Source organism: Strongylocentrotus purpuratus, unplaced genomic scaffold (assembly GCF_000002235.5).
Source record: "Strongylocentrotus purpuratus isolate Spur 01 unplaced genomic scaffold, Spur_5.0 spur5_scaffold_15, whole genome shotgun sequence".
Taxonomy (NCBI): Eukaryota; Metazoa; Echinodermata; class Echinoidea; order Camarodonta; family Strongylocentrotidae; genus Strongylocentrotus; species Strongylocentrotus purpuratus.
In genome coordinates, this window is record NW_022145600.1 from 13,383,679 (window position 1) to 13,407,944 (window position 24,266).

Here is a 24,266-nt window from a genome sequence, read left to right on the forward strand (position 1 = left end):
TATACACCAATGAAACTCTCACGAAAGCGTGAAGTCGGTCAATATCTGCTATATTACACGCTATCTTACATGTAACTACAAAGCTGACATTTTGTGAAGGAGTACTTTACACGTACATCTCTGTGAATAGTAAACTGACATTTGCTCCAGCAACGTTTAATTGGGCTTTACTTTTGCCAAAGAGATAATAGGGTTAGGTTTAGGGTTGCAAATAGGTTTTAGGTTAGGATTAAGGCTAGGTATTGCGCTAGGCCTACTGTAGGTCCAGGGATAAAGTTGAAAATTCTGTTACTTAGGAGCAATCGTTTCTGGAGCATGTGCCCATACAACCCTGTAAATAAGACCAGAAATAACTTGACTTGCTTGCATTCCTTTATTCCCTCCCTTTTCTGTAAAGAAAGGAGCACAGCTGCTTCATCCTTTACCCCCTTTATAACATAGTGGAAATGTGTCATATTTCTGATGCTAAATATACACCTTGGCTTCCAAAAATAGGACACTTTTGACATGATGCTTTGTAGAGGCTCATTGAGGCCAGTTTGAAGATGGTTTACTCTATTTAAAGCCTGGCATTTTCAAAGGCAGGCAATTGGATTATCCTAGAGTACCAAATATGCATTCTAAACAATTTATAGTTACTGTAACCTTAAAGGGTGCCAAACACCAAAAATATCCTGTTCTGTTTGTAGCATACTCGACAAGGGGGCGAATGAAACCTGTATAAATGGTCAACAAATCACAGACTGGAATCTGAAACGGAAGTAGGGCGCTTAACATATACATTCTCTTGTTTGCTTTACGCACCATTTCTTGAACATGTTCTCCCCATTTCAAATCTGATTGTACCGTGACCCCAAGTATTTTCACTAATTTAACCTGGTTCAGAGAGTGATCTGCAAGTGTTGCGCTTAAGGGGAATAGGTCAGTCTTACCAAAGTACACCCTCATGGTGTGACATTTCTTCACATTCCGACGCATGTTATTTTCATCACACCACTGCGCCAGATTATCGAGTGTAGGTTGTACCTCACTGATCGCGCCCCGTGTATATATGTTAGGGGGTTCCATGTCGCTTTCTATATTTCTAATAAAAGCTTGATATTACTTCTCATTTTTAAAGTTTTAAAGCCATACTGTACTAAGAGCACAACTGCAAAATCCCTCATGTGTATCTCGGGTCAGCTGTAGCATTACGGTCCCGTAACTCGCCGTTTCCCTGTCTGCGCCGTTGGTTCTTGCATCGAGTCCTACGTCTACTAAGTGGGAATTAGGTATTTGGTTTTGCAATGTTGGCAGGGTTGGCCATGAGATGTTGTTAAGCAATAAGCAGTAAACTAGGGCTAAGTTTCATCAGTTAAGTATCGCTTTAAGTACGCTCCCAGTCAACATAAAAGCAACTTATGAGTAGACTTGTTAACACACTCGTAAACTCACAGATAATGGGGCACAATGAGCCCATGTCCTACCTCAGTTACACACAAAGGGTTTCCTGTAATCATTTACTCTTTTAATACTCAACTTTTAATCCACTGAATACCAGGTTAAGTTTCTTTTAATGTATTTCATACATTTTCGTTATACACAATTTATATTAAGGTGTACCCTTTTAAAAGCCTGTTTTGAAATTGTCTTGGTCATTAAGTGTATACAGTTAAAACCAAACACATAAAAACCTATGAAACTCTCCTTTAAAATTTGTACCAGTTATTTAAACGATATCTCCCTCATCTATCTATAACAAGGATTGATAGGGTTCGCTTAAAATGCATCCTTCAAGAAGGAAATTATCAAAAGGCTCTTTAAAAACACAACAGGGACTTATCCCTGTGTGTAGTTGATTGAAAAGATGATTGTTAGAGGGAGATCAAACCTTAATAATACATTACTCTAAAAGAAAGCAGATTGGTGAAAGTTCTAACAAAATCAGAAAAAAAAAAAAAATTTGTTTAGGTTGTAGTCACTAAACATGTGGGCACTCCCAATTGGCTGAATCGGCAGTGTCGCTGTGAAAAAGTGCCAGATAACTGTCCCATTTGGTCCAAAACAAAATAACTAAAATGTCAATTTTTCAAAATGTATGGAGGGTCTTTTGTTTTTAAAGAACCTTTGAAAATATGCGTTACCCACAATATATTTTGAGACACGCCCGAAGGGAGATGTCGCGTGGGAGAAAAACAGAAATTTACGATATTTTCGTACATGACAAACCGAAAAGTCAGCCATGAATACGTCACAATCCCATGACCAAATTGTCAATTTGAGTTTCACATGGATTTAGTGATCTCATATTTTAGACACTCAGAATTTTCTTATCATTGGTCCGATTTATTTCTAATTTGCGCAATTTTAAATCTTTTTTCCCACTTTTATACAAAAGAACTTATTACAAGGATTGGATTGCCCTTTAAAGGACATTTGGAAGGAGGAAAAAACCATTTTGAGACCCTTAAAGTAGATATAACAACAAAGACCCTGTAAACAATATTAATAGCCTAGTACTGTTACAATTTATTTAAAAAAATAAATAAACACAAATCAAGAATGACATGCAAAAATACAAAGTAATCAGTTGCATGATTTATTAATTTGCTGAACAGCATAATTCATAAAATTAAAGGAATACGGTACATTTTTTTCTCAAGAAGTGAATATTTGAGTTACGCATCAAAATTTGTAGTCATTAGTAATACTGAACACGTGTATGAAATAGCGCTATAAAAATATTTTTTTTGAGGTATGGTGGGCTGGTGCATAATATAGATATAGCCTCTACTAAAAAAATGAAAATAATAAACAATTATAACCCTTACTTCAGTGAATTTCATCAAATTCCATTGGTTATTACATGTACCTATTTAAACATGCTGAACACCTTTACATTACCTATTTAAACATGCTGAACACCTTTACATTTATATTCAGTTTTTGAGGGTTCAATCTTAAAATTGGGCTGTATTCTAGTCAAAATGAGAGGTACTTGGCACTGTCTGGATCTCACCTTTAAAGTTATTTCCCAGCACTTACTTAGTACCACAAATTCTACAGGTTGGATTTTCTAAATAATAAAAACTCAGTTACCAGATGGACAGCTACTGCAGTATAATCTTTCAGAGATCAAGATTTGGTCGTTCAAGCATGCGAATACATATAGCTTTACATTTGACCGAGACGGTGCTTACCATATTCAACCCATTTTGTGCATACAGGGTAAATAAATTGTCCATAATTAAAGTCCAATAACACATCAAGAATGGTATTATGGATGTCTTCCTCATTTCTTCTGTTTAGTCTGTTTCCTCTTTGTGCTACTACCGGTCCTTCCAGTGCCTTCACTCCTCCTCCCGTCATTGAAACCATCCCTATCAAAGTCCAACCTACTCTTCCGACTGGCCTCCTTCCACTCGACCTGAAGCTTCTCCAGCATGTCTTTGGACAGTAGACCTTGCTTGACCAGTTCCTCGCTCAAACGTCCAGAGAGTCCACCGAGCTTCTGAGACAGGTCATCTCTAGATGGTCCTTCTCCTTCCAAGGGTTGGTGTCTTTGTCGAGGCGAATATTCCTTCTTGGTGTCTCTTGCTTTCCTGCGGTTGGTGCCGTCTTCTGTCCCTTCTTCAGAATTGTCCTTTGACGCAGTCACATCTTGAGGTAAAAAACAAAGAGAGAGGGTTATATTAAAGCCCCACTGCACTACTTATATCTACTTGCACCCTCTATATAGCAAACAATGCCTAATCGGTGCCTGTTGGTCCCACATGATCCTCTTTTTCTTATGTTAATTGAGAGCTGATTCGATGAGATAACCACCTGTCAGTGACCTTCAAGGAAGGTCTTATCCCCCTGGCCAAACTAGTACAGATGGGCTTTCAGATTGAATTCCTCTACCAGCTGGATGGTTCTAGAATAATTGCATGTATGGCAGGCAAAGAAGTCCATCAAACAGACCTTTGTTACAGCTGCCTTCAAATAATTGTTAAAAGAGTGAAATAAGGTATCAAAATAAAATCATGAAGTAATTCTGATGACTGATTGATATTAAAGATAAAGATCAGTTATGGTCATGCGATTGCATTGTGAAAGAAACATTGTGAAAATCGATCATAAAAGGTTGATCATCTAGCATATAAGTATTGGTGTGTACTGCAAGGTTCTGGAATCATCAAAATGATAAGAAATTTGGCCCAGTCTTCATAAAGTTACAAGCACTGTACACATAAAGATGTATATGGGACTACGCACACGTGCGCGACACGTGCGTTTTTATCTCTCACATTCCAATAGATAAACAAATTTACCAAATATATCAATTAGTAGGCGGTTTCCCAGCAAAAATTTCATCATCATGTATTATTCAAAACATATTCTTTCACATGATTGGTAATAAGAGCTTCCATTTCATTTTTTGAAATTGGGGCGTTTCCAATACTGGTCTTTACCTTTAAGCTCAAATTTCCTCTTTAAATCCCTATTCTCTTTTTTTACGATAGCACCATTTACACTTAAACCTGCCTTACTGACCACTAGTGTACAAAGGTCACACTTATTTGTCCCTTGAACTCACCGTAATATGTATTAAAAGGAAATGTGTAGGATGACCAACTGCTATAATGGTCACTTTCCTGCATACCAAAACATTTTTTTCACATGCAGCTTCAATGATAGAATATATTCCACACAAACAAAATATATCAACATTCTTTTCCCCAAGGATACCAGATGGTGTTACCTCAATTTGTGAATACTCACTCACAATCTAAAGCTATAGGGAACATCTAACATATCTGCTAATGTGAATGAAAGGAGAACAGAACCCCCTTAAAGGGATCCGGTAACTTTGTATCAGATTCTGAAACAAAATCCTGGATTTAGCTCATGCTGCAATGATAATTATAAACTTTTAGGTCAGTCAAGAACCCTATGACTTTTACAAGCCTGTCTGATTATCAAGATATTAATAATTGGAAATCAAAGCAAAATTTTGCGTTTTCCTAACAGTTTTCATAACACTAGTCTATTGGGGAAAACGAATATGGTAAAACCGGTCACTCAAAGATTTTTACTTTTGTGAAGCACTTCTTGATCATTATGAAGCGCGATTTCTTTTTTTTAGGGCTTTAATATTACAGACACTGATAACACGTAGGGCCATGCATCTCAGATTTAACATTTTTAAAGGATGCCCTTCAATCAAAAATTGATAATTCATAAACATGGTACAGTCAAACCTGTTATAGCAACTACCTGTATAGAAAGACCACATTTTCAATTTTCTCTCCATTAGGTTTCTTAAAAGAACATGTACATGGAGTCCGCCTACTTAACAAGATCACATTTCATGTTTCCCTTGATTGGTCTTTGTACACAGGGGAGTGTTTCACAAAGACTAAGATTTACTTTAAGTTTAAGTCAGATTTAACTATGGCAGGCCATTCCTGCCACTAGTTCCTCTAACCTTTACTGGCATTGGTTTCTCAAGGGCCTTGCAAATCGTGGTCACAAATCTAAAGAATTTACCTTTTTAGAAAAATGTTATCTAAAAGATCATAATTGAGAGAACAATGGTGAGAGCAACCAGTGGCATGAATGGCCTGTCATAGTTAAGTCCAGCTTAAAGTTGTTCTTAGTCTTTGTGAAACACCCCCCTAGTGTCACTTTACTCGAAAACACTGACCTCCTATCTTTCCATGGCTCTTCTTCTGTTCTATATCAGGATCCGGGATGGATGTCATCCCGTTAGACCTGGTCTCACTGGCCCTGATCAGCTTGGTGATGTTGATGACCCCCATCTGAATGATATGATCCAGCTCTGCTTGTACATCCTGTATGAGGGCCGTGTCAGGAAACATGTCCATGAATCGATAGCTGAGAGGTTGAAAAGAAAAGCATGAAGAGAATAACTGGATATTGAATCGTCAGGCAAAATTTATGGATATTTTTTTTTTCGTCCTAGATTTCACATACACACATCATATTACATAACTATATTTGGACGTGTTAACACTTAAATTGTGGAAAAGCTACCCTTCATAGAATCTGTAAAGATTCTTTTTCAAGAAAGAACTATTGTACTTTAGAGCAGAACCTCTCTTTTTTCCTACGGGGCTATTTCATTTTTAACTCTGAATGGGTTTAGAGGCATTTGAAGATGCAAGCTTGGTTTAAATAGCATCATTTACACTGTTTCGATCGAACCAGTCCATAAATGCCAGCCTCAATTTGTTTTTACAATACATTTGCCTCTTCAGGAAAGGGCTCTACAACACACGCAAAAACAGTGATTGTGGCAACCGCAGAAAGGCAGGTGGTATAAATTTGGATGGAGGTGGCCTCTTTGTCAGGTTTATTACGCGCTATTTACGGTAAGCACTTTTCATTGATATTATCATTATTTGTCAGGGTTTCATCTGTAGACTTACCTTAGCCATAGGTAGAGATCCATGACATCATGCACTGCTTCTAGATGCATCAGATCACGGATGTTCTTAGGGACTGCAAGAGGCCATCCAACAGAACGACAGAACCAGTCAAATGTGATGGGTTGATTCCTACTATACTGCCTGGCAAACTGAAAAGAAATGGACAAACGAGAGAGAGAGAGAGAGAGAGTTCCAAGATAGATAAATAGCCTTTAATATATTTTCAAATACCCTATCAAGTATTATAGTAGACAGTTCGAAAGGGAGATAATAAGTAACCGACGGTTTGCCCATGGCATGTCAGTGACTGAGCAAGAGACAAAAATGTCCATTTACACACCCATAGAGAGGAAAACGGCTAATCCAAGATTAGAACCAAGCTTTCCTACTGGTGCAATTCATACATTTCCATTTTTGTTTTATTCAGTAATGCTTTCCTTGGTCTTGCTTATGATAAAGAGGATTAACTTTTCATAAGATTGGTGAATATTTCACTTGTATCTATGCACACAATATGTACAAAGTTTATGACATGTTTAAAATAATAATAGGGTAATAAGAGTATCCTCATCAGTACGAGGGCCCTGCAATCACATTATTACCCCGACTTTAGCTGAGCTTCCATGAAAAGGTGCTCAAGCATTCAAGGAATTTCCTCCTACCATGCCATGCTATCTTACATAACTTCTGTTGCCAGAGCGTTACCAGAGGCAAAATCAAAATACTTATACTTCTTGACAAACAATCATCTGTTCAAAGCCAGAAGGACATTAACTCAATGTTTAATTATATGAGTTAAAGGCCCACTGCACTACTTGTAGCTACTTGCGCCCTCTATATAACAAACAATGCCTAATCGGTGACCATTGGTCCCCCATGATCCTCTTTTTCTTATGTTAACTGAGAGCTGAGTTGATGAGATAACCACCTGTCCAGTGACCTTGCAGGGCAGTCTAATCCCTCCTGTAAACTATGGCAGATAAGCTTTAATACCTTCTGGCTCCAAACAGACAATATTAAAGTAAGCGTCCATTCAAACCCTTTTGTATTCATCACTACTACTTAACATTATACAAATTGGTATGTTACAAATGATACAAATTGGCTCTCGCATGGTGCACCCGCAAGCCTATTGTATATTATACAAATTGATATCTAAACTAATTTCCAATCTTGAAAATACAAATGTATACAGTGAAAAATAAAAACTTGGCAACAATAATGGTACCTTGAGGAACATAGTACAGATGAAAGGAAGTTTCCTGTTGATGGGGGCACAGCAGAAGACGTATCTGGCACGTAGATGAAGGGGAACGTGTTGAATCATGTCAGCCAAGAACTTGAAGTCATCCACATTACATACAAAGTAATTCTTCTCTACTATGGACAAATTGATGAAGATTTCCTGTTTAAAACAAAATAAATCAAAACAATTATAAATTCAAGTTTCAGGTAATAACAAATATTGTCAAAATGTACATTATATGTAATAACGAAATTATGAATGATGGATGCAATGACTGGTTTAAAAATCCAAATTTTTCTTCTTCTTTTCTTGATATAATCACATGATTTTTGTAAGTTTATGCTAGGGGAACGAATGTCCAGTAAAAAATAACCCCTGGTACTTTGGTGGTGGAGGCACAATAAACTTTACAATTTGAAAATGGTGAATATCACTTTCATCAAGTAGTTATGATCAATATAGTAACACCAAAGATGCATTGGATTATTATCATTACTATCAGTACTTTGTTATAATGAAACGTCAATCGTGAATATGTGATAATGAAGATGGTGCACTCCATTATTCAGCAAAATATGCACAAACTGAATAGTGATAACAACTGACTTACAATGAGATTTGATAGGGTTGCATCAGGAAGATGATAAGCAAACAGTTCGATCTGTTCAGCTGTCGGGTGGAGACCTCCAGCTTCTATCTTCTCCACAGGATTGGCTAGAATCTCCTTGAGGAGGGGTAAATCATCGCCATGGAAGGTAGTAGCTTCCCCCTCCTCAAACTGAGTGCGAAACCTCCCTGCTCTACCTGCTATCTGGAGTGCCTGGAGGAAAAAAAATAAGAAATCAGCCTTGTCAGTTCCTCAATAATAATAATAATAGCGCTTGTGACATAAAATTTTCCAAGCGCTGTACACAAATCAAGATTACTTCAAGAAAAATCAATATTACTAATGGATTTAACATTACTTAAATTACCAAGAAAATAAAATATTACTAACATAACTGATCAAATTAACATTACTAAAATATCGAAAAAGATCAAACATTACTAAAGAAATACTTACATGTAGGTACTGTCCTTCCTTTTTTCTTGAGTATTTACAGGTACTTTATAAAAAATTAAATTAAACAAGAGTATAGTTTCATCCCTTCATGATTTAAGTCCAAAGAAGCATGCAAATACTGTACAATGAACAAATATTACGGGCAGATTATATAGGACCTGACTAAATATTGGGATTAAAAAAAAATAATAAGCAACATGATGAATAGGGCTGGAGCAATCTTCAAATCAAGAGGCAATTTCTCTCAAAATTAAATTTAGAAACTGGTGTGCAGTGTGATGGTTGATGCCTCCATTTTGAGGATGTCTTGCTACTATTAATACAGTTGGTTTTGGAGTCTCCTGTGGGTCCTCTGATGGTTAAAAAGACAAATTTTGACCACATGGGAATAGACTGTTGTGCCTCTACTCTTTCTTACTGCTCATTTAACATCTCAAGCTTGGTTCATCTTGGAGTCAAACTTGCTACACCCTTTATTAAAGGCATTGTTTAACAATGTTAAATCTGAGATGCATAGCCCTACGTGTTATCAGTGTCTGTAATATGGTGCAATATTGAAGCCCTACAAAAATTGTGCTTCAAAATGATCATGAAGTGCCTCAAAAAAGTATTAAAAAATTGAGTGACTGGTTTTTACCATACTCATTTCCCCCTATAGACTGGAGTGTTATTAACAAAATGTTAGGAAAACGAATTTATGAATTTCAATTTCAAATCATCAATTATCTTGATATCAGACAGGCGATCGGCTTGTAAAAGTTATGGGACTCCTGACTGACCTAAAGGTTTATAAGGTTCATAAGGTTCATCTTTATTGTCCATTTAACAATGGAAATTCATCGTGTTACATGGTATTGCGGTACACATATATTTAATATAATACACTCATAAAAAAATCAATGAATTTTGGAGTTGACAGTAAACAAAAATTATAATTATCATTGCAGCATGAGCTAAATCCAGGATTTTGTTTCAGAATCTGAGACAAAGATACCTAATCCCTTAAGGCTTGTCTCCATTTAAATCTGTCTGCAGCAGTTGCATTTCAAGTCCGGGAATGTATGCTGTAGTGTATCTTACCTGTGAAGTAGTAAGTCTGTGCATCTCTTTCTCTCCTTTCTCATTGATGTATGGCCTGATGAGACTCTTAAAGATTACTCTCTTGATACTCCTACCATATGAAAAAACAAAGAAATAAAAGCCATCAAACAAAGTTCTGTTAAATGAAGATTCATTTGGTTGCCATTGTGCAGTTATCATTGTAAGTTAAACTGGTAATTTGTAGCATGGCCCCATGGTATACCAGGGGTATAACATTATCCTGTTTGGCTAAACAACTAAATACATGTAGCAGATCATTTGAAGTGTTAAAAAAAGCTTCTATTATCTTTTGTTCCTTTGTTTATCATGCAGATGCTCTTTTTATTGTTTCTCAAGTGCCCCTTTAGCAATTGATTTCAAGTGGATTCGGCGCCATACAAATCTCATATATCATTCTTTTTATTATCATTTTTTAATAAAATAAATAAAGTGCTACATAAACCTGAATATCTGATGAAGTTATTCACTATCTGACTAAATAACAAAACTACAGATACAGTTCTATTCAAAATTTGGGGCTATGATTGATGCCATATCCAGTTTGTATGTGAACGTCGAGATAACTAACACCAAACACACAAAGCATCACTTGTCTCAAAAACTGAATTTGTAGGGAATCTATCCCTAGATACCTTAGTTTATAAAACACATTTAGAAAAGAAAATAATACTACAGAAGCCAGAGTCTACTCACAGATTGAGCCCCATGCCAATAGCATCAGTAGCAACCAGAATCTTACAAGGATCATCAGGGTCATTGAACTTTGCTGCTTGACTCAGTTTGGCACCTTGAGATGAAACACAATATGTGGATTACATCATCATTTTTCTTCTGGATATCATCACTGCACAAAACATTGAGACAGTGTCTTAAAAACGAGGATACATCAGAGGAGGCTATAATAGGGTGCATTCAAATCATAATTAAAATATAAAGATTTTTTTTCTTCTCAAGGAGCTCTTTAAGAAAATAAAAAATATGTGTCCACAAAAAGAAAAAGAACATCATTATGAAAGAAACACAGGAGCCATTTAGAGGACTACCCCCCAGGGCACATCTTATTTTTTCGTACCACAGCGAGCCCAGATTGAGCTCGCGAGGGAAACCTGCGCATGCGCACTCGCGAAGGAAACCAGCGCATGCACACGTGCAATCCGGTAGGATGGTTCATAGGGTGATAGTAATTATACAAATTACCTTTCATCAACTCATTGTTAGCTCAATAGGTAAGGACAGCAAGATTACTTATGGCACTTTGGAGTTGACTTGAGGGTTCAAATCTCCGTATTCATTCACTTTTTTGCCTTTATAAATAGTGAGGCAAAGCAATAAATAATCAAAGTCTAATTGTTTCTGACAACTTTGTAAGCTTTTGTAGCTTGTTATGTATAAAAATGAGTTCATACTGGAATCTGGGCCTTGCTGTGGTACAAAAAAATAAGACGCACCCAGGGCTTATTCAGAAGCTTTGTGTATGGTTGGGGGGGGGGCAATTTCCCCCAAGCCCATTTGTACTTTGAGTGCACTTCCAGACTGACTCACCTGGGGGTAGAGATCCATAAATGACCGCACATTCCTTTCCCATGGCTTCTAGCTGTCTGCTTATAGAATACAAGTCATTCTTACTGAACGCAACGATGCAGTCGCCTGGTCTCACATTCTCAAGGTTATCTGTAATGAGAAATTTACAACACCATTGAATATTGAATGCAATCCCGGATTACAATACAAAGTTACTTCATTAATTATGCCTGATATTGTTAGTGTTGATGAAGGGGGGGGGGGGGGCTGCATCTGTATAGGGTATGCAATGTACTGTATGTACTTGATTTGTATCCCTTTTGTTATTATATTCATATGATAAAATGTTCAGTTGCCTTCTATTTTACAAGCCTCATGGTTTCTGGGAACTTATCCTTTCATCTATTATTTTGCCACTTTATGTATTTATGACTTCTACATGTGTTCTTACATTGTTAGATGATAAGTAAATAATTGAAATTGATAATTGAACGTTATTTGAGAACATTTCAATCATGTGCTCAAGATAATCAACACTTCCCTTGATATTCAAACATCCACACAAAGTTCTTCACTGATCCGTGAGATCTTGAGTTCTGGAAATGCCAGAAAATGCATTGTCACCAAAGACAAACAACATTTCCAATGAATGTTCAAGAGTAAAAATAAAAGATACATGTTACTGCTTCATGGTTTTGGTAGAAAATGTGGAGAAGATGAGTAATGAGCAAAGAGAGATAAAGAAATCAAGGTAAAAAGTTCTGACATATGCAGAGCACATGGTCCCATATGTGTGAATGTAATTTTCATAGAGCTGTGTTTTTTTTCTCCTGATTTTTCGCTTAACATTTGGTGGTTAAACAAACCATCAAAGGAATGTTGAATACTTTTTTGGCTAATTTCTTTGGTAATTTGATTCTGATACCCAAACCCAAGATCAGCTGTCCTATCAAGCAAATCTCAAGCTCAGCATTTAGAGGGTTAATACCTAATGGTTGATCCAGGATCTGGAGTGGTGTCAGTCGCTTGTATTCTCGTATCTCAAGCTCATCACCCGTCGATAGAGTGAGCTGTTTGACAAGATCGATGGCAGCTTGCTCTCCGCACAGATGAATCTCTTTGGCATTCACTCCTGTTCAGAAAATGAAAAGGGGACCAATCCTTGTAAAAACAAATTTAAAAAATGATTTACATATAGCTGGAAACTATGAAATCAACTCCCAAAATCTTTACCTGTCATTCTACAGGTGGACGGTTAAGGATTATAAAGAAATAAAGGATAAACCCCCGTGCACAGGATTCAAGTCAGATATGGCTTCTGTGCGTGCCATTGCCTGTGGTAACATAATGTTAATGTTAATTGAAATATAAACTTGCAATATCGATTTATTACAGTAGCACTATCTGAAGATGATCCCAAGCCCAACCTAAAAGTCTATATTACCTGTAATGATGTGCAGATAGAATGAAGCAGTGGATTGCCGTTTGGTCCACAACCAACCCGTCTACAATCAACTTGGTCTAATAATCACTTTGTCTAATGACCATTTAGGCTAACAGTCATTTGGTCTAATTTCCATATGGTCTAATCTCTAGTTAGTCTACTACCTAATTTACGCTATTGCTCAATTAGTCTAATAACCAGTTAGTATAATTCCCAGTTAGTCTAGTGCCCATTATGTCTACCATCCATAAGGGCTAATAATCATTTGATGATTAAATTGTTATTAGACCACATGGATAGTAGAAAAATGGACATTAGACAAACTGGAACTTGAACGACTGGAAATTAGAATAAATGAGTAATAGACGAAATACGTAGTAGACTCATAAAAGATTAGACCAAATGAATGTTGACAAAATGGTCATTAGACCAATGATTAGTAGACGAAATGTTTATTAGACCATGTGGATATTAGACGGGCTGGGTGTGGTCCGTATGTGAATACACCTATTGGGTAGTACACAGACTGGTTGAAGACCAAACAACGATAGACAGAGAGAAGCTACTCACCTAGTAAAGCTCTTGTCCAGGCCCAACCCCTGGATGGATCTCTCAGCATCTGTATCTCATCAATTACTGCTACCTCATCTGTGGGGAATGACAGCAGATAACAAATTGATTAATAAGTGTCTAGAGTACAGACTAATTAACAAACACTTCACTTCATTTGAGGAATTGCTGTGCCTGAGTATTCTTTTTTTCTTTTTTTTAAATTTCAATTTATTTTCCATCTATTTTCCAATTATTTTAAAAACAAATTCAGGAAGGTCGGACTAGCTTTAGGATCCACTGAGGCTCAACTAAGTCGGTTTGGGAAAGACAAGCTTCTAGCCAGCTGGAGACACTGCTGCATCAGAGGCCTTTGGGCAACCAGCTGAAGCATGCGCATGCTTGTTAGTCTGCAACCAGGGAACCGATGGCTTTAAGTCTTCTCCGAGGGACTTAGTAACAAGGATTAATACCTTACCAAAGGGCTCTAGCACAGAATTGGTTTTGAACCCGGGACCTCCTGGTTAATACCAGAACACCGCTATACCACTGAGCCATTGCACATCACTCATATGACAGAAAGTTTTTCTTGTCTTCTAAAGGTTGTATGCTGTTGGGTTACTCTGCAGTTGACACACTAGAGCATTACATCTGATTAGCAACCAAAAGTGGAGAATAAATAATTTAACAGCAGACCATTAGGAAATTTCAAACATGGACAAAAGCCAATGAACACCAACCTTCCGTCTACCATTTACAGACCATTTAAACAAGACAGTATAATTTGCAAATAACAATCAACAATAATTGCTATTCAAAAGCTTTTCAACAAGCAAGAAAGATAATGCTCATGTAGAAGACACTGAAGCCATGCCATGATGATTTTGCCGGAAGGTCAAGGACAAGGGCAAGAGGTTCTCCCGATACTCGAGTATGGTTTACCTGCCTGGAATCCCTACAATATCTGTCTCTCAGATAGGTTAGAAAGCATCCAACGCCGCGCAACCCATCTCAATCTAATACAACAACGGCAACAAGTGTCTTACCAAAATCGACTGCAATTGTTAAACTGGCAAAGTTTGAAGTCTCGCCGTACCTTCCTCATCATTACCTTTGTAGCTAAATCCCTTCTCTGTCTAATTCTTGTGAAGATGTTTAAGCTAACATACACATGGTTGCAAGGCATCTGGATGATCTTCGTTTTAGACATCTTCATGCTCGCACTCAGCAACTAGCTAATGCGGCACTATTTCTTTTTCCCATTCTATGGGACAGTTTGACTATAAGCCAATACGAAACGACCTTATCCTAATAAACTTTGTCAGTTGGAAACAAAGCTTTAAAACCCACCTCTTATCCCTAGACCTCAATGTATAAATCTGATGAAGGCATTTTCAATTCAATAATTTCAATTTCAGTTATATATAGTTGAGCAATATGTGACATAAGCCCGGAGAATAATTTCATCTTATTTCAAAGTTATATGTATGAAAAGCAAGCTCCTTGGCAAGGGGAATTCCCTGGCTTTTGATATGGGAGTATTCTTACATCAACACTTACATGGTTGAGAGACACTTGTCATTTCGACCGTACACGCTACATGAGATGAGGGTATCGAATCTGGGTGAGCGTACTTCCTCTCCTCTCCTGTCACCAAGTCACACATGATACCCTGAGATGGAATGGGGAATGAAGGAAGGGCGGAGCAAGAGAAGGGGAGGAAGAGAGTGATATATAGAGAGAAGAGAGACGAGAGAGTGGGGAGTGAAAAGAGGAAAGAGTGAGATAGAATGGAATAAAAGAAAGAGTGAGAAAAAAAAACATATTGACAAACATTCCCCTTTTTCACTATTACAATGTGGAAATCTCTAAATTAACTCTGATTTACTGGTACCCCTCTAATACCCTAAAACGGTCATCAAATATCATTTTCTGTTTATAAGTCAAAATGTAATAGTGGGTAAGAATGAATTATTACTGTATATTAGGGAAAACCTCGTAAGCCACTACATAGCCAATTAACTTTTGGCTTACAATGTAGCATTGATTGATCTCTTTGAAATGGTTTTTTAGCAACTTTTTATTTCCTTTACAATGCACCAATTAACCCACTCAAATAATTCTGATCTTGACATTATGAACATGACGAACAAAGAAAGAGGACAAAATATACAGTTCTTCATTCTACCCTCAACAATTGCTGTGGTAGACAAAGGAACATCCCTTCACTGCTATTATGTACAAATGTGTAGAACAGGTGAATATGCATGTGCCACCTGTTCTACACATTTTTACATATAAGCAGTGAAGGGATGTTCCTTTGTCTACCTGAGGAACTGTATATTTTGTCCTCTTTCTTTGTCCGCATGTTCATAGTGTGAACACTTAAAGCCCCACTGCACTACTTATAGCTACTTGCGCCTTCTATAGAGCAAACAATGTCTAATCGGTGGCCATTGGTCCCCCATGATCCCCTTTTTCTCATGTTAATTGAGAGCTTATTTGATGAGATATCCATCTGTCAGTTACCATGCAGGGTGCTCTAATCCCCAAACTAGCGCAGTGGGGCTTTAAAGCTCTCCAGTCCCCTAAACCTTGCCTGTCATAAACCCATCCACTCACCCTTTCATTTGTCTTTTTGTGCACCTCACTGGCCAGCAGCTTTAGCGGGCCACAGTAGACCCCAGACTTAGCTTGGCTGTAGCTCTCTAATGCATGGTAGGTCTTACCACTGTTGGTAGGTCCTGCATGGAATATGATCTTCCTATCAATGGCTCTTGCTTCTGGATACCTATTACAGGATGAAAGAAAAAAGAATTGAAAATAGGAATTAATTTGTAATTTGGCACTAACATACCATTAGTTCTTAGAATTCTGAATAGCAAGAGATTACAATAGCTTGGAGTTTGACTTCAATGAAAGAAATCCAATCCCCAAACCATAGCCTACTATAAACTAATAAAGGTGAGTTTTGGGGATAGAGAATATGTGAAACATCAATGTCTGTCTTTCAGCTTTATCATATACAGGGCTCAACATTGATGAATTCTTTTCTTGAGTTTGAATTTGTAATAAGTTTGCTTCTTCATTTTGTATGTTTGTTCTCAGGACTCCTTACCTTATACAACAAAGTCCCATGCAGAGAAGGAAAGTAAACAACAGTCTTATCAAGAGTTTGTAAACCTAGTCTAACTCTAGCTGTTGATATCTTGTGCTGTAACATCACAACAATTGACCCTAAAGAAAATACGATGTTCAACAGTAGATGGCGACCTTTCTCCTACACTGCGCAGGTCAGCACATGGGTAGATACAATATTGGGGAAGACGATAAGACAAGGTTTCTTACAGCTTCCATAGAGAATGTACAGCAGCGTCAACTAATAACGTTTTTAATTTAACTATTGTTAAGGTTTCATGATTCGAAGAGATCTATGAAGGCACCATAAACCTGTTACTCATAGTTTATTGGTTCCCAAACTACAATTTCTATCTGGCTTCCCAGTTCTTGGCCCATTGTATTTGTATGGGAACCGGAAGTGCCTTTGCCAAATATACCTGTTGCTGGTGCTGCCCTCTTTGGCAAAATACTGTAGTTAGGGCAGCAATAATTCGAACCTTTTAGAAGTTTTCTTCCAGTCTACACACACTCACCACTGTGCTGGGTCAGTAAGGTCACTAATCTTCTTCAGGTCTTCCATGCAGTCCAGGGCGGGGAAGATCTGACGGGCGTGGCGTATGAAGTACGGGAAGATGTCATCTATATGCCCCGCCCCTACTAGAATGTCACTCAGAACTATATGCAAATCAGGCTCCAAAGATTCCACCTCCAGGATGTATTTCCTGAAGCTTATAAAGCTTTGATGGAAGAGATTATCTGAGTAAGGACGAAAGACAGAATAGCCTTGTACAGTGGATTTTTCTTCAAAATTAGAATTCCAAATGCAATTTTTAAAAAATATACTTAGAAGAGACATGCTGATAAAATATTTTTAAAGATTTCATTAAAATCCAGACTTCTTTAACAAAAAGTAATTTTGAAAGTCTATAAAACAGGAGTCTGTCATGGAAATGTCAGTTTCTAAAAGACTGCATTTATGACTGTATGTTGAGCCTTGGATATTTGAATGCAAACAAATATCCAAGGCTCAGCATACAGTCATAAATGCAGTCTTTTAGAAACTGACATTTCCATGACAGACTCCTGTTTTATAGACTTTCAAAATTTATGAAGTTTTTGAAGAGAAAATAAATCATAACATCATAGTTTATTCAAGAAAACACATGAAAATCATAGAAAAGAGTTGGTTAAAGTTCCCCAAAAAGGAGTCATGTTTTGAAGATCCCTACATAAAATAGTAAATCTATGACATTCATTGCAAGCTGCTTCTCAAAAGTTTTGAAAGGAAAGTTCTCAAATATTCAAACCATAGAGTTTTTAATTTAAATACAGTGTATTTCACAGAGGGTGAATGATAAAAACATACTTACTATATTATATCTAAGGGACAGATAAATAACAGATTCTGTAAATTGTAAGTTCTTTGAGGAATATTAATCAATCATGTCTATGCAATTTCTTTCTTACCATCCAATCCTTCTTCTTCTGCAAGCTTCTGAATGGCAGGCCTTTTGGAAAACTTGATGAGAATCTTCATCAACTCATCTGCAAACAAGTAAAAAAAAAAAAAAAATGATAAACATGAAACACAGAAGAGTGAGAAGACATTATCAATTATTGAAATACATATGTCATTTAAGAAGGTAGATGGAAATTGGAAACTTGGCTGCAAATCTCTGCATTTATAAGTCATCTGGTAATAAGGTAATCTCTATTAGAAAATGCTTCATATTCATTGCTAGTTCAATTGTTAAGTCACTAGCTGCCAATTAAAGAGTTTCATAATAATTTGGCAGTAAAAAAACATTGCTATTAATTTTCTACCAAATATGAAATAGAGTCTAGGGCCTAGATCTAGAATCTATACCAATTACCATTATTCATAATAGTTGAACAACAAATATTTGTCTATTCTCACTACATGTATATCAATGAATGTCTAGATCTAAATATGATTTCAAGTAAAATAAACTTTAAAAAAAAAAACTATTAAGTAATGAAGTAGTCTATATAAACATTCATACTCAGTCGAAGTCATCAAATTAAGTCATCAAGTCATCTAATTTTCATACATAGATCTAGACCGAAAGCTTCAGTCTCTATAATCGTCGGTTGTTCCACTGAGACTACGTCTGGCTCCACTAGACCTCCGGTTATAGAGACAGAACGATCGCCTATGCCAGCCTATGTTGAACTTATTCCGCTAGATTTTAGCCGCTAGGCCCCTCCCACAAACTTGCCACGGCCGTATTGTTATGCCCCCAAAATCCCCCAAAATGTCATTTTACCTCGTTCATTTCCAATTTTAAATTAGGCCTAGGCTATAATACATCGGTTCCACTTACTAACTTCATTGATATAATCCGTTTAATGGTCCCTTTTAAGGAAATTATCGGTCAAAATCGACATCCATGTTGAAAATCTTGCAAGCCGTGTTAAACTCTCGCTGCCGTCAATCTCATCCTTTCTAGTCTACGCCGAAGGCAAAATGATTATGAAGGAAAAACTGTGATAACGCCATTACGAACGTGTAGATGGCGCACAGTTTTTCCTTCATAATCATTTTGCCTTCGGCGTAGACTAGAAGGGATGAGATTGACGGCAGCGAGAGTTAAACACGGCTTGCAAGATTTTCAACATGGATGTCGATTTTGACCGATAATTTCCTTAAAAGGGACCATTAAACGGATTATATCAATGAAGTTAGTAAGTGGAACCGATGTATTATAGCCTAGGCCTAATTTAAAATTGGAAATGAACGAGGTAAAATGACATTTTGGGGGATTTTGGGGGCATAACAATACGGCCGTGGCAAGTTTGTGGGAGGGGCCTAGCGGCTAAAATCTAGCGGAATAAGTTCAACACAGGCTGGCATAGGCAGTCGTTCAGTCTCTATAACCGGAGGTCTAGTGGAGCCAGACGTAGTCTCAGTGGAACAACCGACGATTATAGAGACTGAAGCTTTCGGTCTAACATAGATCTACCTTTCTTGTTCTTCAAGTTTGCCCCAAGTTCTTCGCCGATATTTATGTCATCAGGGTTATTTGCAGTTTTTACAGGAACAGGGATGAACAGTGCTCTAACATTCTTGTCATCCTTATCTGAAAAGCTACGACAAATCCCAGATGAAGGTGATAAAGTTAATGATTGTCGACGTTGTTGTTGGCAAGCTCCAAAATTGGCAGCGAATGAAAATGTTCGACACCGGACAGGGTGAATCACGGCCGCTGAAGCTAGGGCATGGGGAGAGTCCGACGTTCCGCTAGAAGCAGTGTGCGCTCCAGCTGGAAGTGTTCGTTGAGCACAAGACAAACAACGAAATGTCCTGACAAGGGAATACGACCGACCGTATTTAACAGACATCTTGCAACAAATATGCACCACCAGACATTTATGAATTAATGAAGAACAAGCTCAAATCACAATAAATTCCAGTTAGCTTACGCAAGACTAGACCTGGACCTGAAATGGTCTCGTGCAAAACGTAGAGGGCACCAAAACAATCTGTGGAGGGGTTTGGAAATTTCAAAAAGATAAATGCACAAAATTATCTAAATTCCCAGACTAAATTCTAGTTCAAGGGATCTCCTAATATAAATCCTCACCAAACTTCAAGTACCGAAAATAAAATTAATTTTTGAAGGAAAAAAAATAACTCGTCTTCAATCTCCCAAGTGCCATTTCCTCACTTGGTTAGCACTTAAGTTTTCAAATAATGTGAGATTTAGAAATACCCTCATCAGCTCTCCATTAAAGATTTCAAGTCATGACGAACTGACATGAATTATCAAATGATTGATGAATTCAGAAATTCTAGAAAAAACTATCCATTCAAATGAATCAGGTCATACACCTGGTACAGTAAAATAACAGCCCCATCCCTAACCTTTGCCTTTTTTTCCAACCCCTCCCCCCCCCCTCATATTACATTATTGCACATAAATAAATAATAAATAAATGATATAAATTTAAATAAATATTTTTAAAAGAATCATTGAAGGATTTGAAATTAGAATACACTCGTAAAAAATGCTTTATTGAGAAAGTTCACTTTTAACGGGAATATAGTTTGTATTACTTAATAATAATCATTGATGTATTGTGAATGTTTCTCACTGAATTGACACACTTGCAAAACAAAAATAAACACTTGGGACATTAAAAATAATCTGTATGAGTATTTAATATCATTATGTACATCACATCACTATTCTCTCTCAGAAGAGAATATCAGATAAATAAATAAGCTACAGTACTAGCTTGTATCTAACATACAAGCATATTCTTATCTATAAAGATAGAACTATCAGGTTGTGATGAGGACAGTTTAATACTATATATTTTTATTCTTCGAAATGAATCAGCAAAAGAAACCACTGAAAATATGTTAAAGCAGAATCCCTAAAGCATCAAAGCCAGTATGCCACTAATGAACGTTAACAAATAAAATTAAATCTTGAAGAGTATTTATGGTTTGTTACATTAAATTAATGCTATCTTTTGATAATGATTTCATGGACCTCAAATAATGGCAATATTTAAAAATCATGGCTGAATATTATAATTATGGATAATGAAAGATAAAACTTCTTAGACAATATGAATTTTGTCTTCCTTAAAATTTAAAACCCCTAGCCAGCAAAAGACTGAATTTATGATTTTTGGAATAGTACATGTAACATGTCACGCTTGCTTGATAATCAAATCTTGTAACTACACGTACTGTTCAAAATCGTTCACAAGACAGATATGTAAAAGTTGTGAAATATTACCCCCTTCCCCTTCACCATTACATCTAACCCCCCCCCCCCCTCCTCCCCCCTCAAACATAAACTGAAAATACTTCCAGTAATGGCACATCTCAATGCAGGAAAAACACTTCACAAAAAGAAGAAAAGATGATTAAATTCATTACAAAAATCATATTAATAATGAAATTACAATTCACTTACAAATTTAAACAACTTTCCTCAACCAAGATTGAGTAAATGTGTTTTATCAAGCCAATGGGTACTTCTGTTTCTATATTTTCTGAATAAAAATGATTTTACTGTACTACAAATATAGGGCCATGTTATATGTTTTTTTCACATAAATCATTTAGTTAACATAAAATCCTTAGGAATATTTGCATTTGAGTGACAGATTTAACCAAATTCAGAAATAATTTAAATAAGTCATGTCAAATTGGCAGTGCAATTTCGTTTATATATATTTTTTTTTAAATGTAGAACAGAACCCTTCTTTTGTTAAACTTGTTTTGAGGCGATATTGATATTTAGAGCATCAAGTTATTAAAACTAACATTAATTTTCTACAGTGCAGCTGTTGACAGCAGATTATAATCTATAGAATATAATCCATCATTTTTTCTCCTCTTTCAAAAAAGTAACAAGATTAACACTTTGTCACTCGAGGTGTTCTTGAACGACACGATTACACTTTGACCTTACACACATCCACATATAATGCAATACATCGCCTGCTGAGAACTCAAAGGCCCATATTCACAAAGGAGGTTTAACTTAACCCATTGTTTAAACCCTCATTCACATAACCCATGGTTTACAAATTTGCGCAAAATAAGATTACCTCGCCTTGCGCGCGTCTAATATTGGACCTCTGACTGTGTTGCACTTATTTTAGAGTAGACCATGGGTGATGTAAATGAAGATTTAAACCCTGAGTTAAAGTTAAACCTCCTTTGTGAATTTGGGCCAAAGGGCTTTAATTCAGTGTTAAGGGTTATGACTGAACTCTCTTCTGGCTCTCAGCAGATAATCAATACACATCATATACTCTCTACAGTCTCTATAAGGTTATTTCAGCCTCCTAGATTTTAAACCTTGCTTGTCAATTTTCACTTTCTTGAGTCTAAGTTGTGTACACTAGTTGAACAGAATACAAATATTATCTCTTGATGACAGAGAAGGATGTTAAATCTAATCAAAGTGAGTACCCGAAAGTTAATACCCTCCTGGCTATCAGCATGCAACAGACAATGTCCAACCGTGAAACCATTTATTTCATGCAGGAAAGTGAAGAATTCCTTTTACAGGCATTACATCTATATTTCAAATCTTTAAGTGACAGACCTTGTGACCAATTTCTGAATTTATCACTATATTCTGCGACAACTTTACTGAAGCGCTGCATCAAATCTAATTTGGTTATTTTGATTTAAGATGATCGGTTACAGATGATTAATCTTTTGGATTGAGCAACACACCCATTTCTCTGATCGTTGCATTATTGACAAGCAGGATCAGGAAGTTAAAAACTCTACTTCGCAGTCTCAGCTCATTATGAGCTCATGATAAGTTCAGAAACAACCATGGAGGTAACATCCTTGACTTCAGAAGCCACTCAGCTCATTATAAGCTCATACTAAATTCAGAAACAACCATTGAGGTAACATCCTTGACTTCAGAAGCCGCCAATTCCTTGCGACTGCTGAAGCCTCTCTGCCATCTCCTGCTCCTGGACCTTGTCCTGGGCGTCCTTCTGCATCTTCTCCATCTTCTCCAACGTCACAGACTTGAGTGGGAGGAGTTTCGGTTTGCAAAGGACCATGGTGGGTTGTTCCTCCTGATAGACCAGGCCCTGTTTCGGGAGCACTTCCTTGAACTGGTTCTTATTGTCTGGCATGCCTGCTGTTGACCGGGAACCCTGCAGTTCTAGAAATCACAGCACAGCCGCAGTCAAGATGGGAGGTTTGATGGAGAGATAAGAGCAGGGATTGATGGGTCCAACGCAGTTTGTTATACTGCTTCTAATGGCGTTCCTGAATAAAGGAAAATAAAAATTATTAGTGAAAAACAATATGCTAGATTGATGTCTTGAAATGAAACAATAAGATTGGGAAAATAATTTTTCTGAAAAGGATGATGATCTAAATACTGCAACACTAATTTTTATCTACAAGATTCATGTAAATCGTACCTCATCTCTTTCCTCTCAATAATTATGAATTGACCTACCTTAAGACACATCTACTTGCAACATCCTGCTGCTGATCTCCGAAAAAAGCAGAGGGAGCAGAAGAAGAAGAAGATGTTATTTTTAAAGTGATTGTCTCAAGAGGAAGATCAATTGTAGCCCTATAACTAGATGATCTAGGAGTTTGAATTTGAAAAGAATATTACTAACGTCAGCTATATATCAATTTATAATGTAAGAAGAGTGAATAAACATTTTTTGGTTATTTTGGCAGGAAGACGAGTTAACTTTATTTAGAAAGCAGCCAACATATCAAAATGCAGCCTTAGTACACCTTAAACTTTAAAGAAGGATAACAAATTTGTTAAACAACTCAATTTGATGCAAATGCCGAGTGGATGGGTAGAAGGTATTATTACCTTGGCCATGGCGTTGGCTTTGGTTACCCTCCACTGCCAACTCGTTTGTCAATTACAAGGGCGACCCAACACAAATATTAGTTAATGGGACAATACAATATATCAAAGAGAAAAGTTATACATAGACTAGGTCTAATATGCACTTTCATTATCGGTATTGATTGCTGGATTCACAATTAATTCCCTTAGAAATGAGCAAACCTATCGAGAGTATGCAATAATTACCAATTTCTTCCTGAAAATGATGCACTAACGGTCCAACCTCAATTTTGTATGAATATTTTCGTCGTCATGAAAACAATTTTGTTAACTATGGAAAGCCATGCGTGCGCGCATATTGATCATCCATCCAGACTCGACCTCAGACCTTATTCTTCTTCAAAAAGCTGGTACCTAGCCGATAGTGTCTATGTCCATTTATTTGAGAAATTTGTTTAATACTCTTTTTTAA

General features: G+C 36.8%; 1 protein-coding gene and 1 long non-coding RNA gene across 3 annotated transcripts; both read right to left on the reverse strand.

Moving 5' to 3' along the window:
• Positions 1–2,555: 2,555 nt before the first annotated feature.
• LOC581230 (ATP-dependent RNA helicase SUPV3L1, mitochondrial) lies at positions 2,556–19,915 on the reverse strand. 2 transcript variants are annotated; one of them, XR_004064142.1, is made up of 16 exons: positions 19,442–19,915; positions 17,925–18,002; positions 16,991–17,213; positions 15,960–16,128; positions 14,898–15,009; positions 13,359–13,436; positions 12,333–12,476; positions 11,366–11,494; positions 10,517–10,610; positions 9,803–9,893; positions 8,270–8,479; positions 7,642–7,818; positions 6,414–6,562; positions 5,669–5,859; positions 2,905–3,639; positions 2,556–2,872 (listed from the first exon to the last, which is right to left on the reverse strand). XR_004064142.1 is itself a non-coding variant. In XM_030985622.1 (15 exons), exons 1-15 carry the CDS (start codon positions 19,818–19,820, stop codon positions 3,272–3,274), a joined length of 2,592 nt encoding a protein of 863 aa, XP_030841482.1. In that variant the 5' UTR covers positions 19,821–19,915; the 3' UTR covers positions 2,556–3,271. The 2 variants fall into 2 exon arrangements, 1 of the variants encoding a protein (XP_030841482.1); XM_030985622.1 differs by having other exon boundaries at positions 2,556–3,639.
• Positions 19,916–22,975: 3,060 nt separating this feature from the next.
• LOC115924039 lies at positions 22,976–24,154 on the reverse strand. Its single transcript, XR_004064143.1, has 2 exons — positions 24,041–24,154; positions 22,976–23,241 (listed from the first exon to the last, which is right to left on the reverse strand). It is a non-coding gene; the product is annotated as an uncharacterized LOC115924039 (long non-coding RNA).
• Positions 24,155–24,266: the final 112 nt, after the last annotated feature.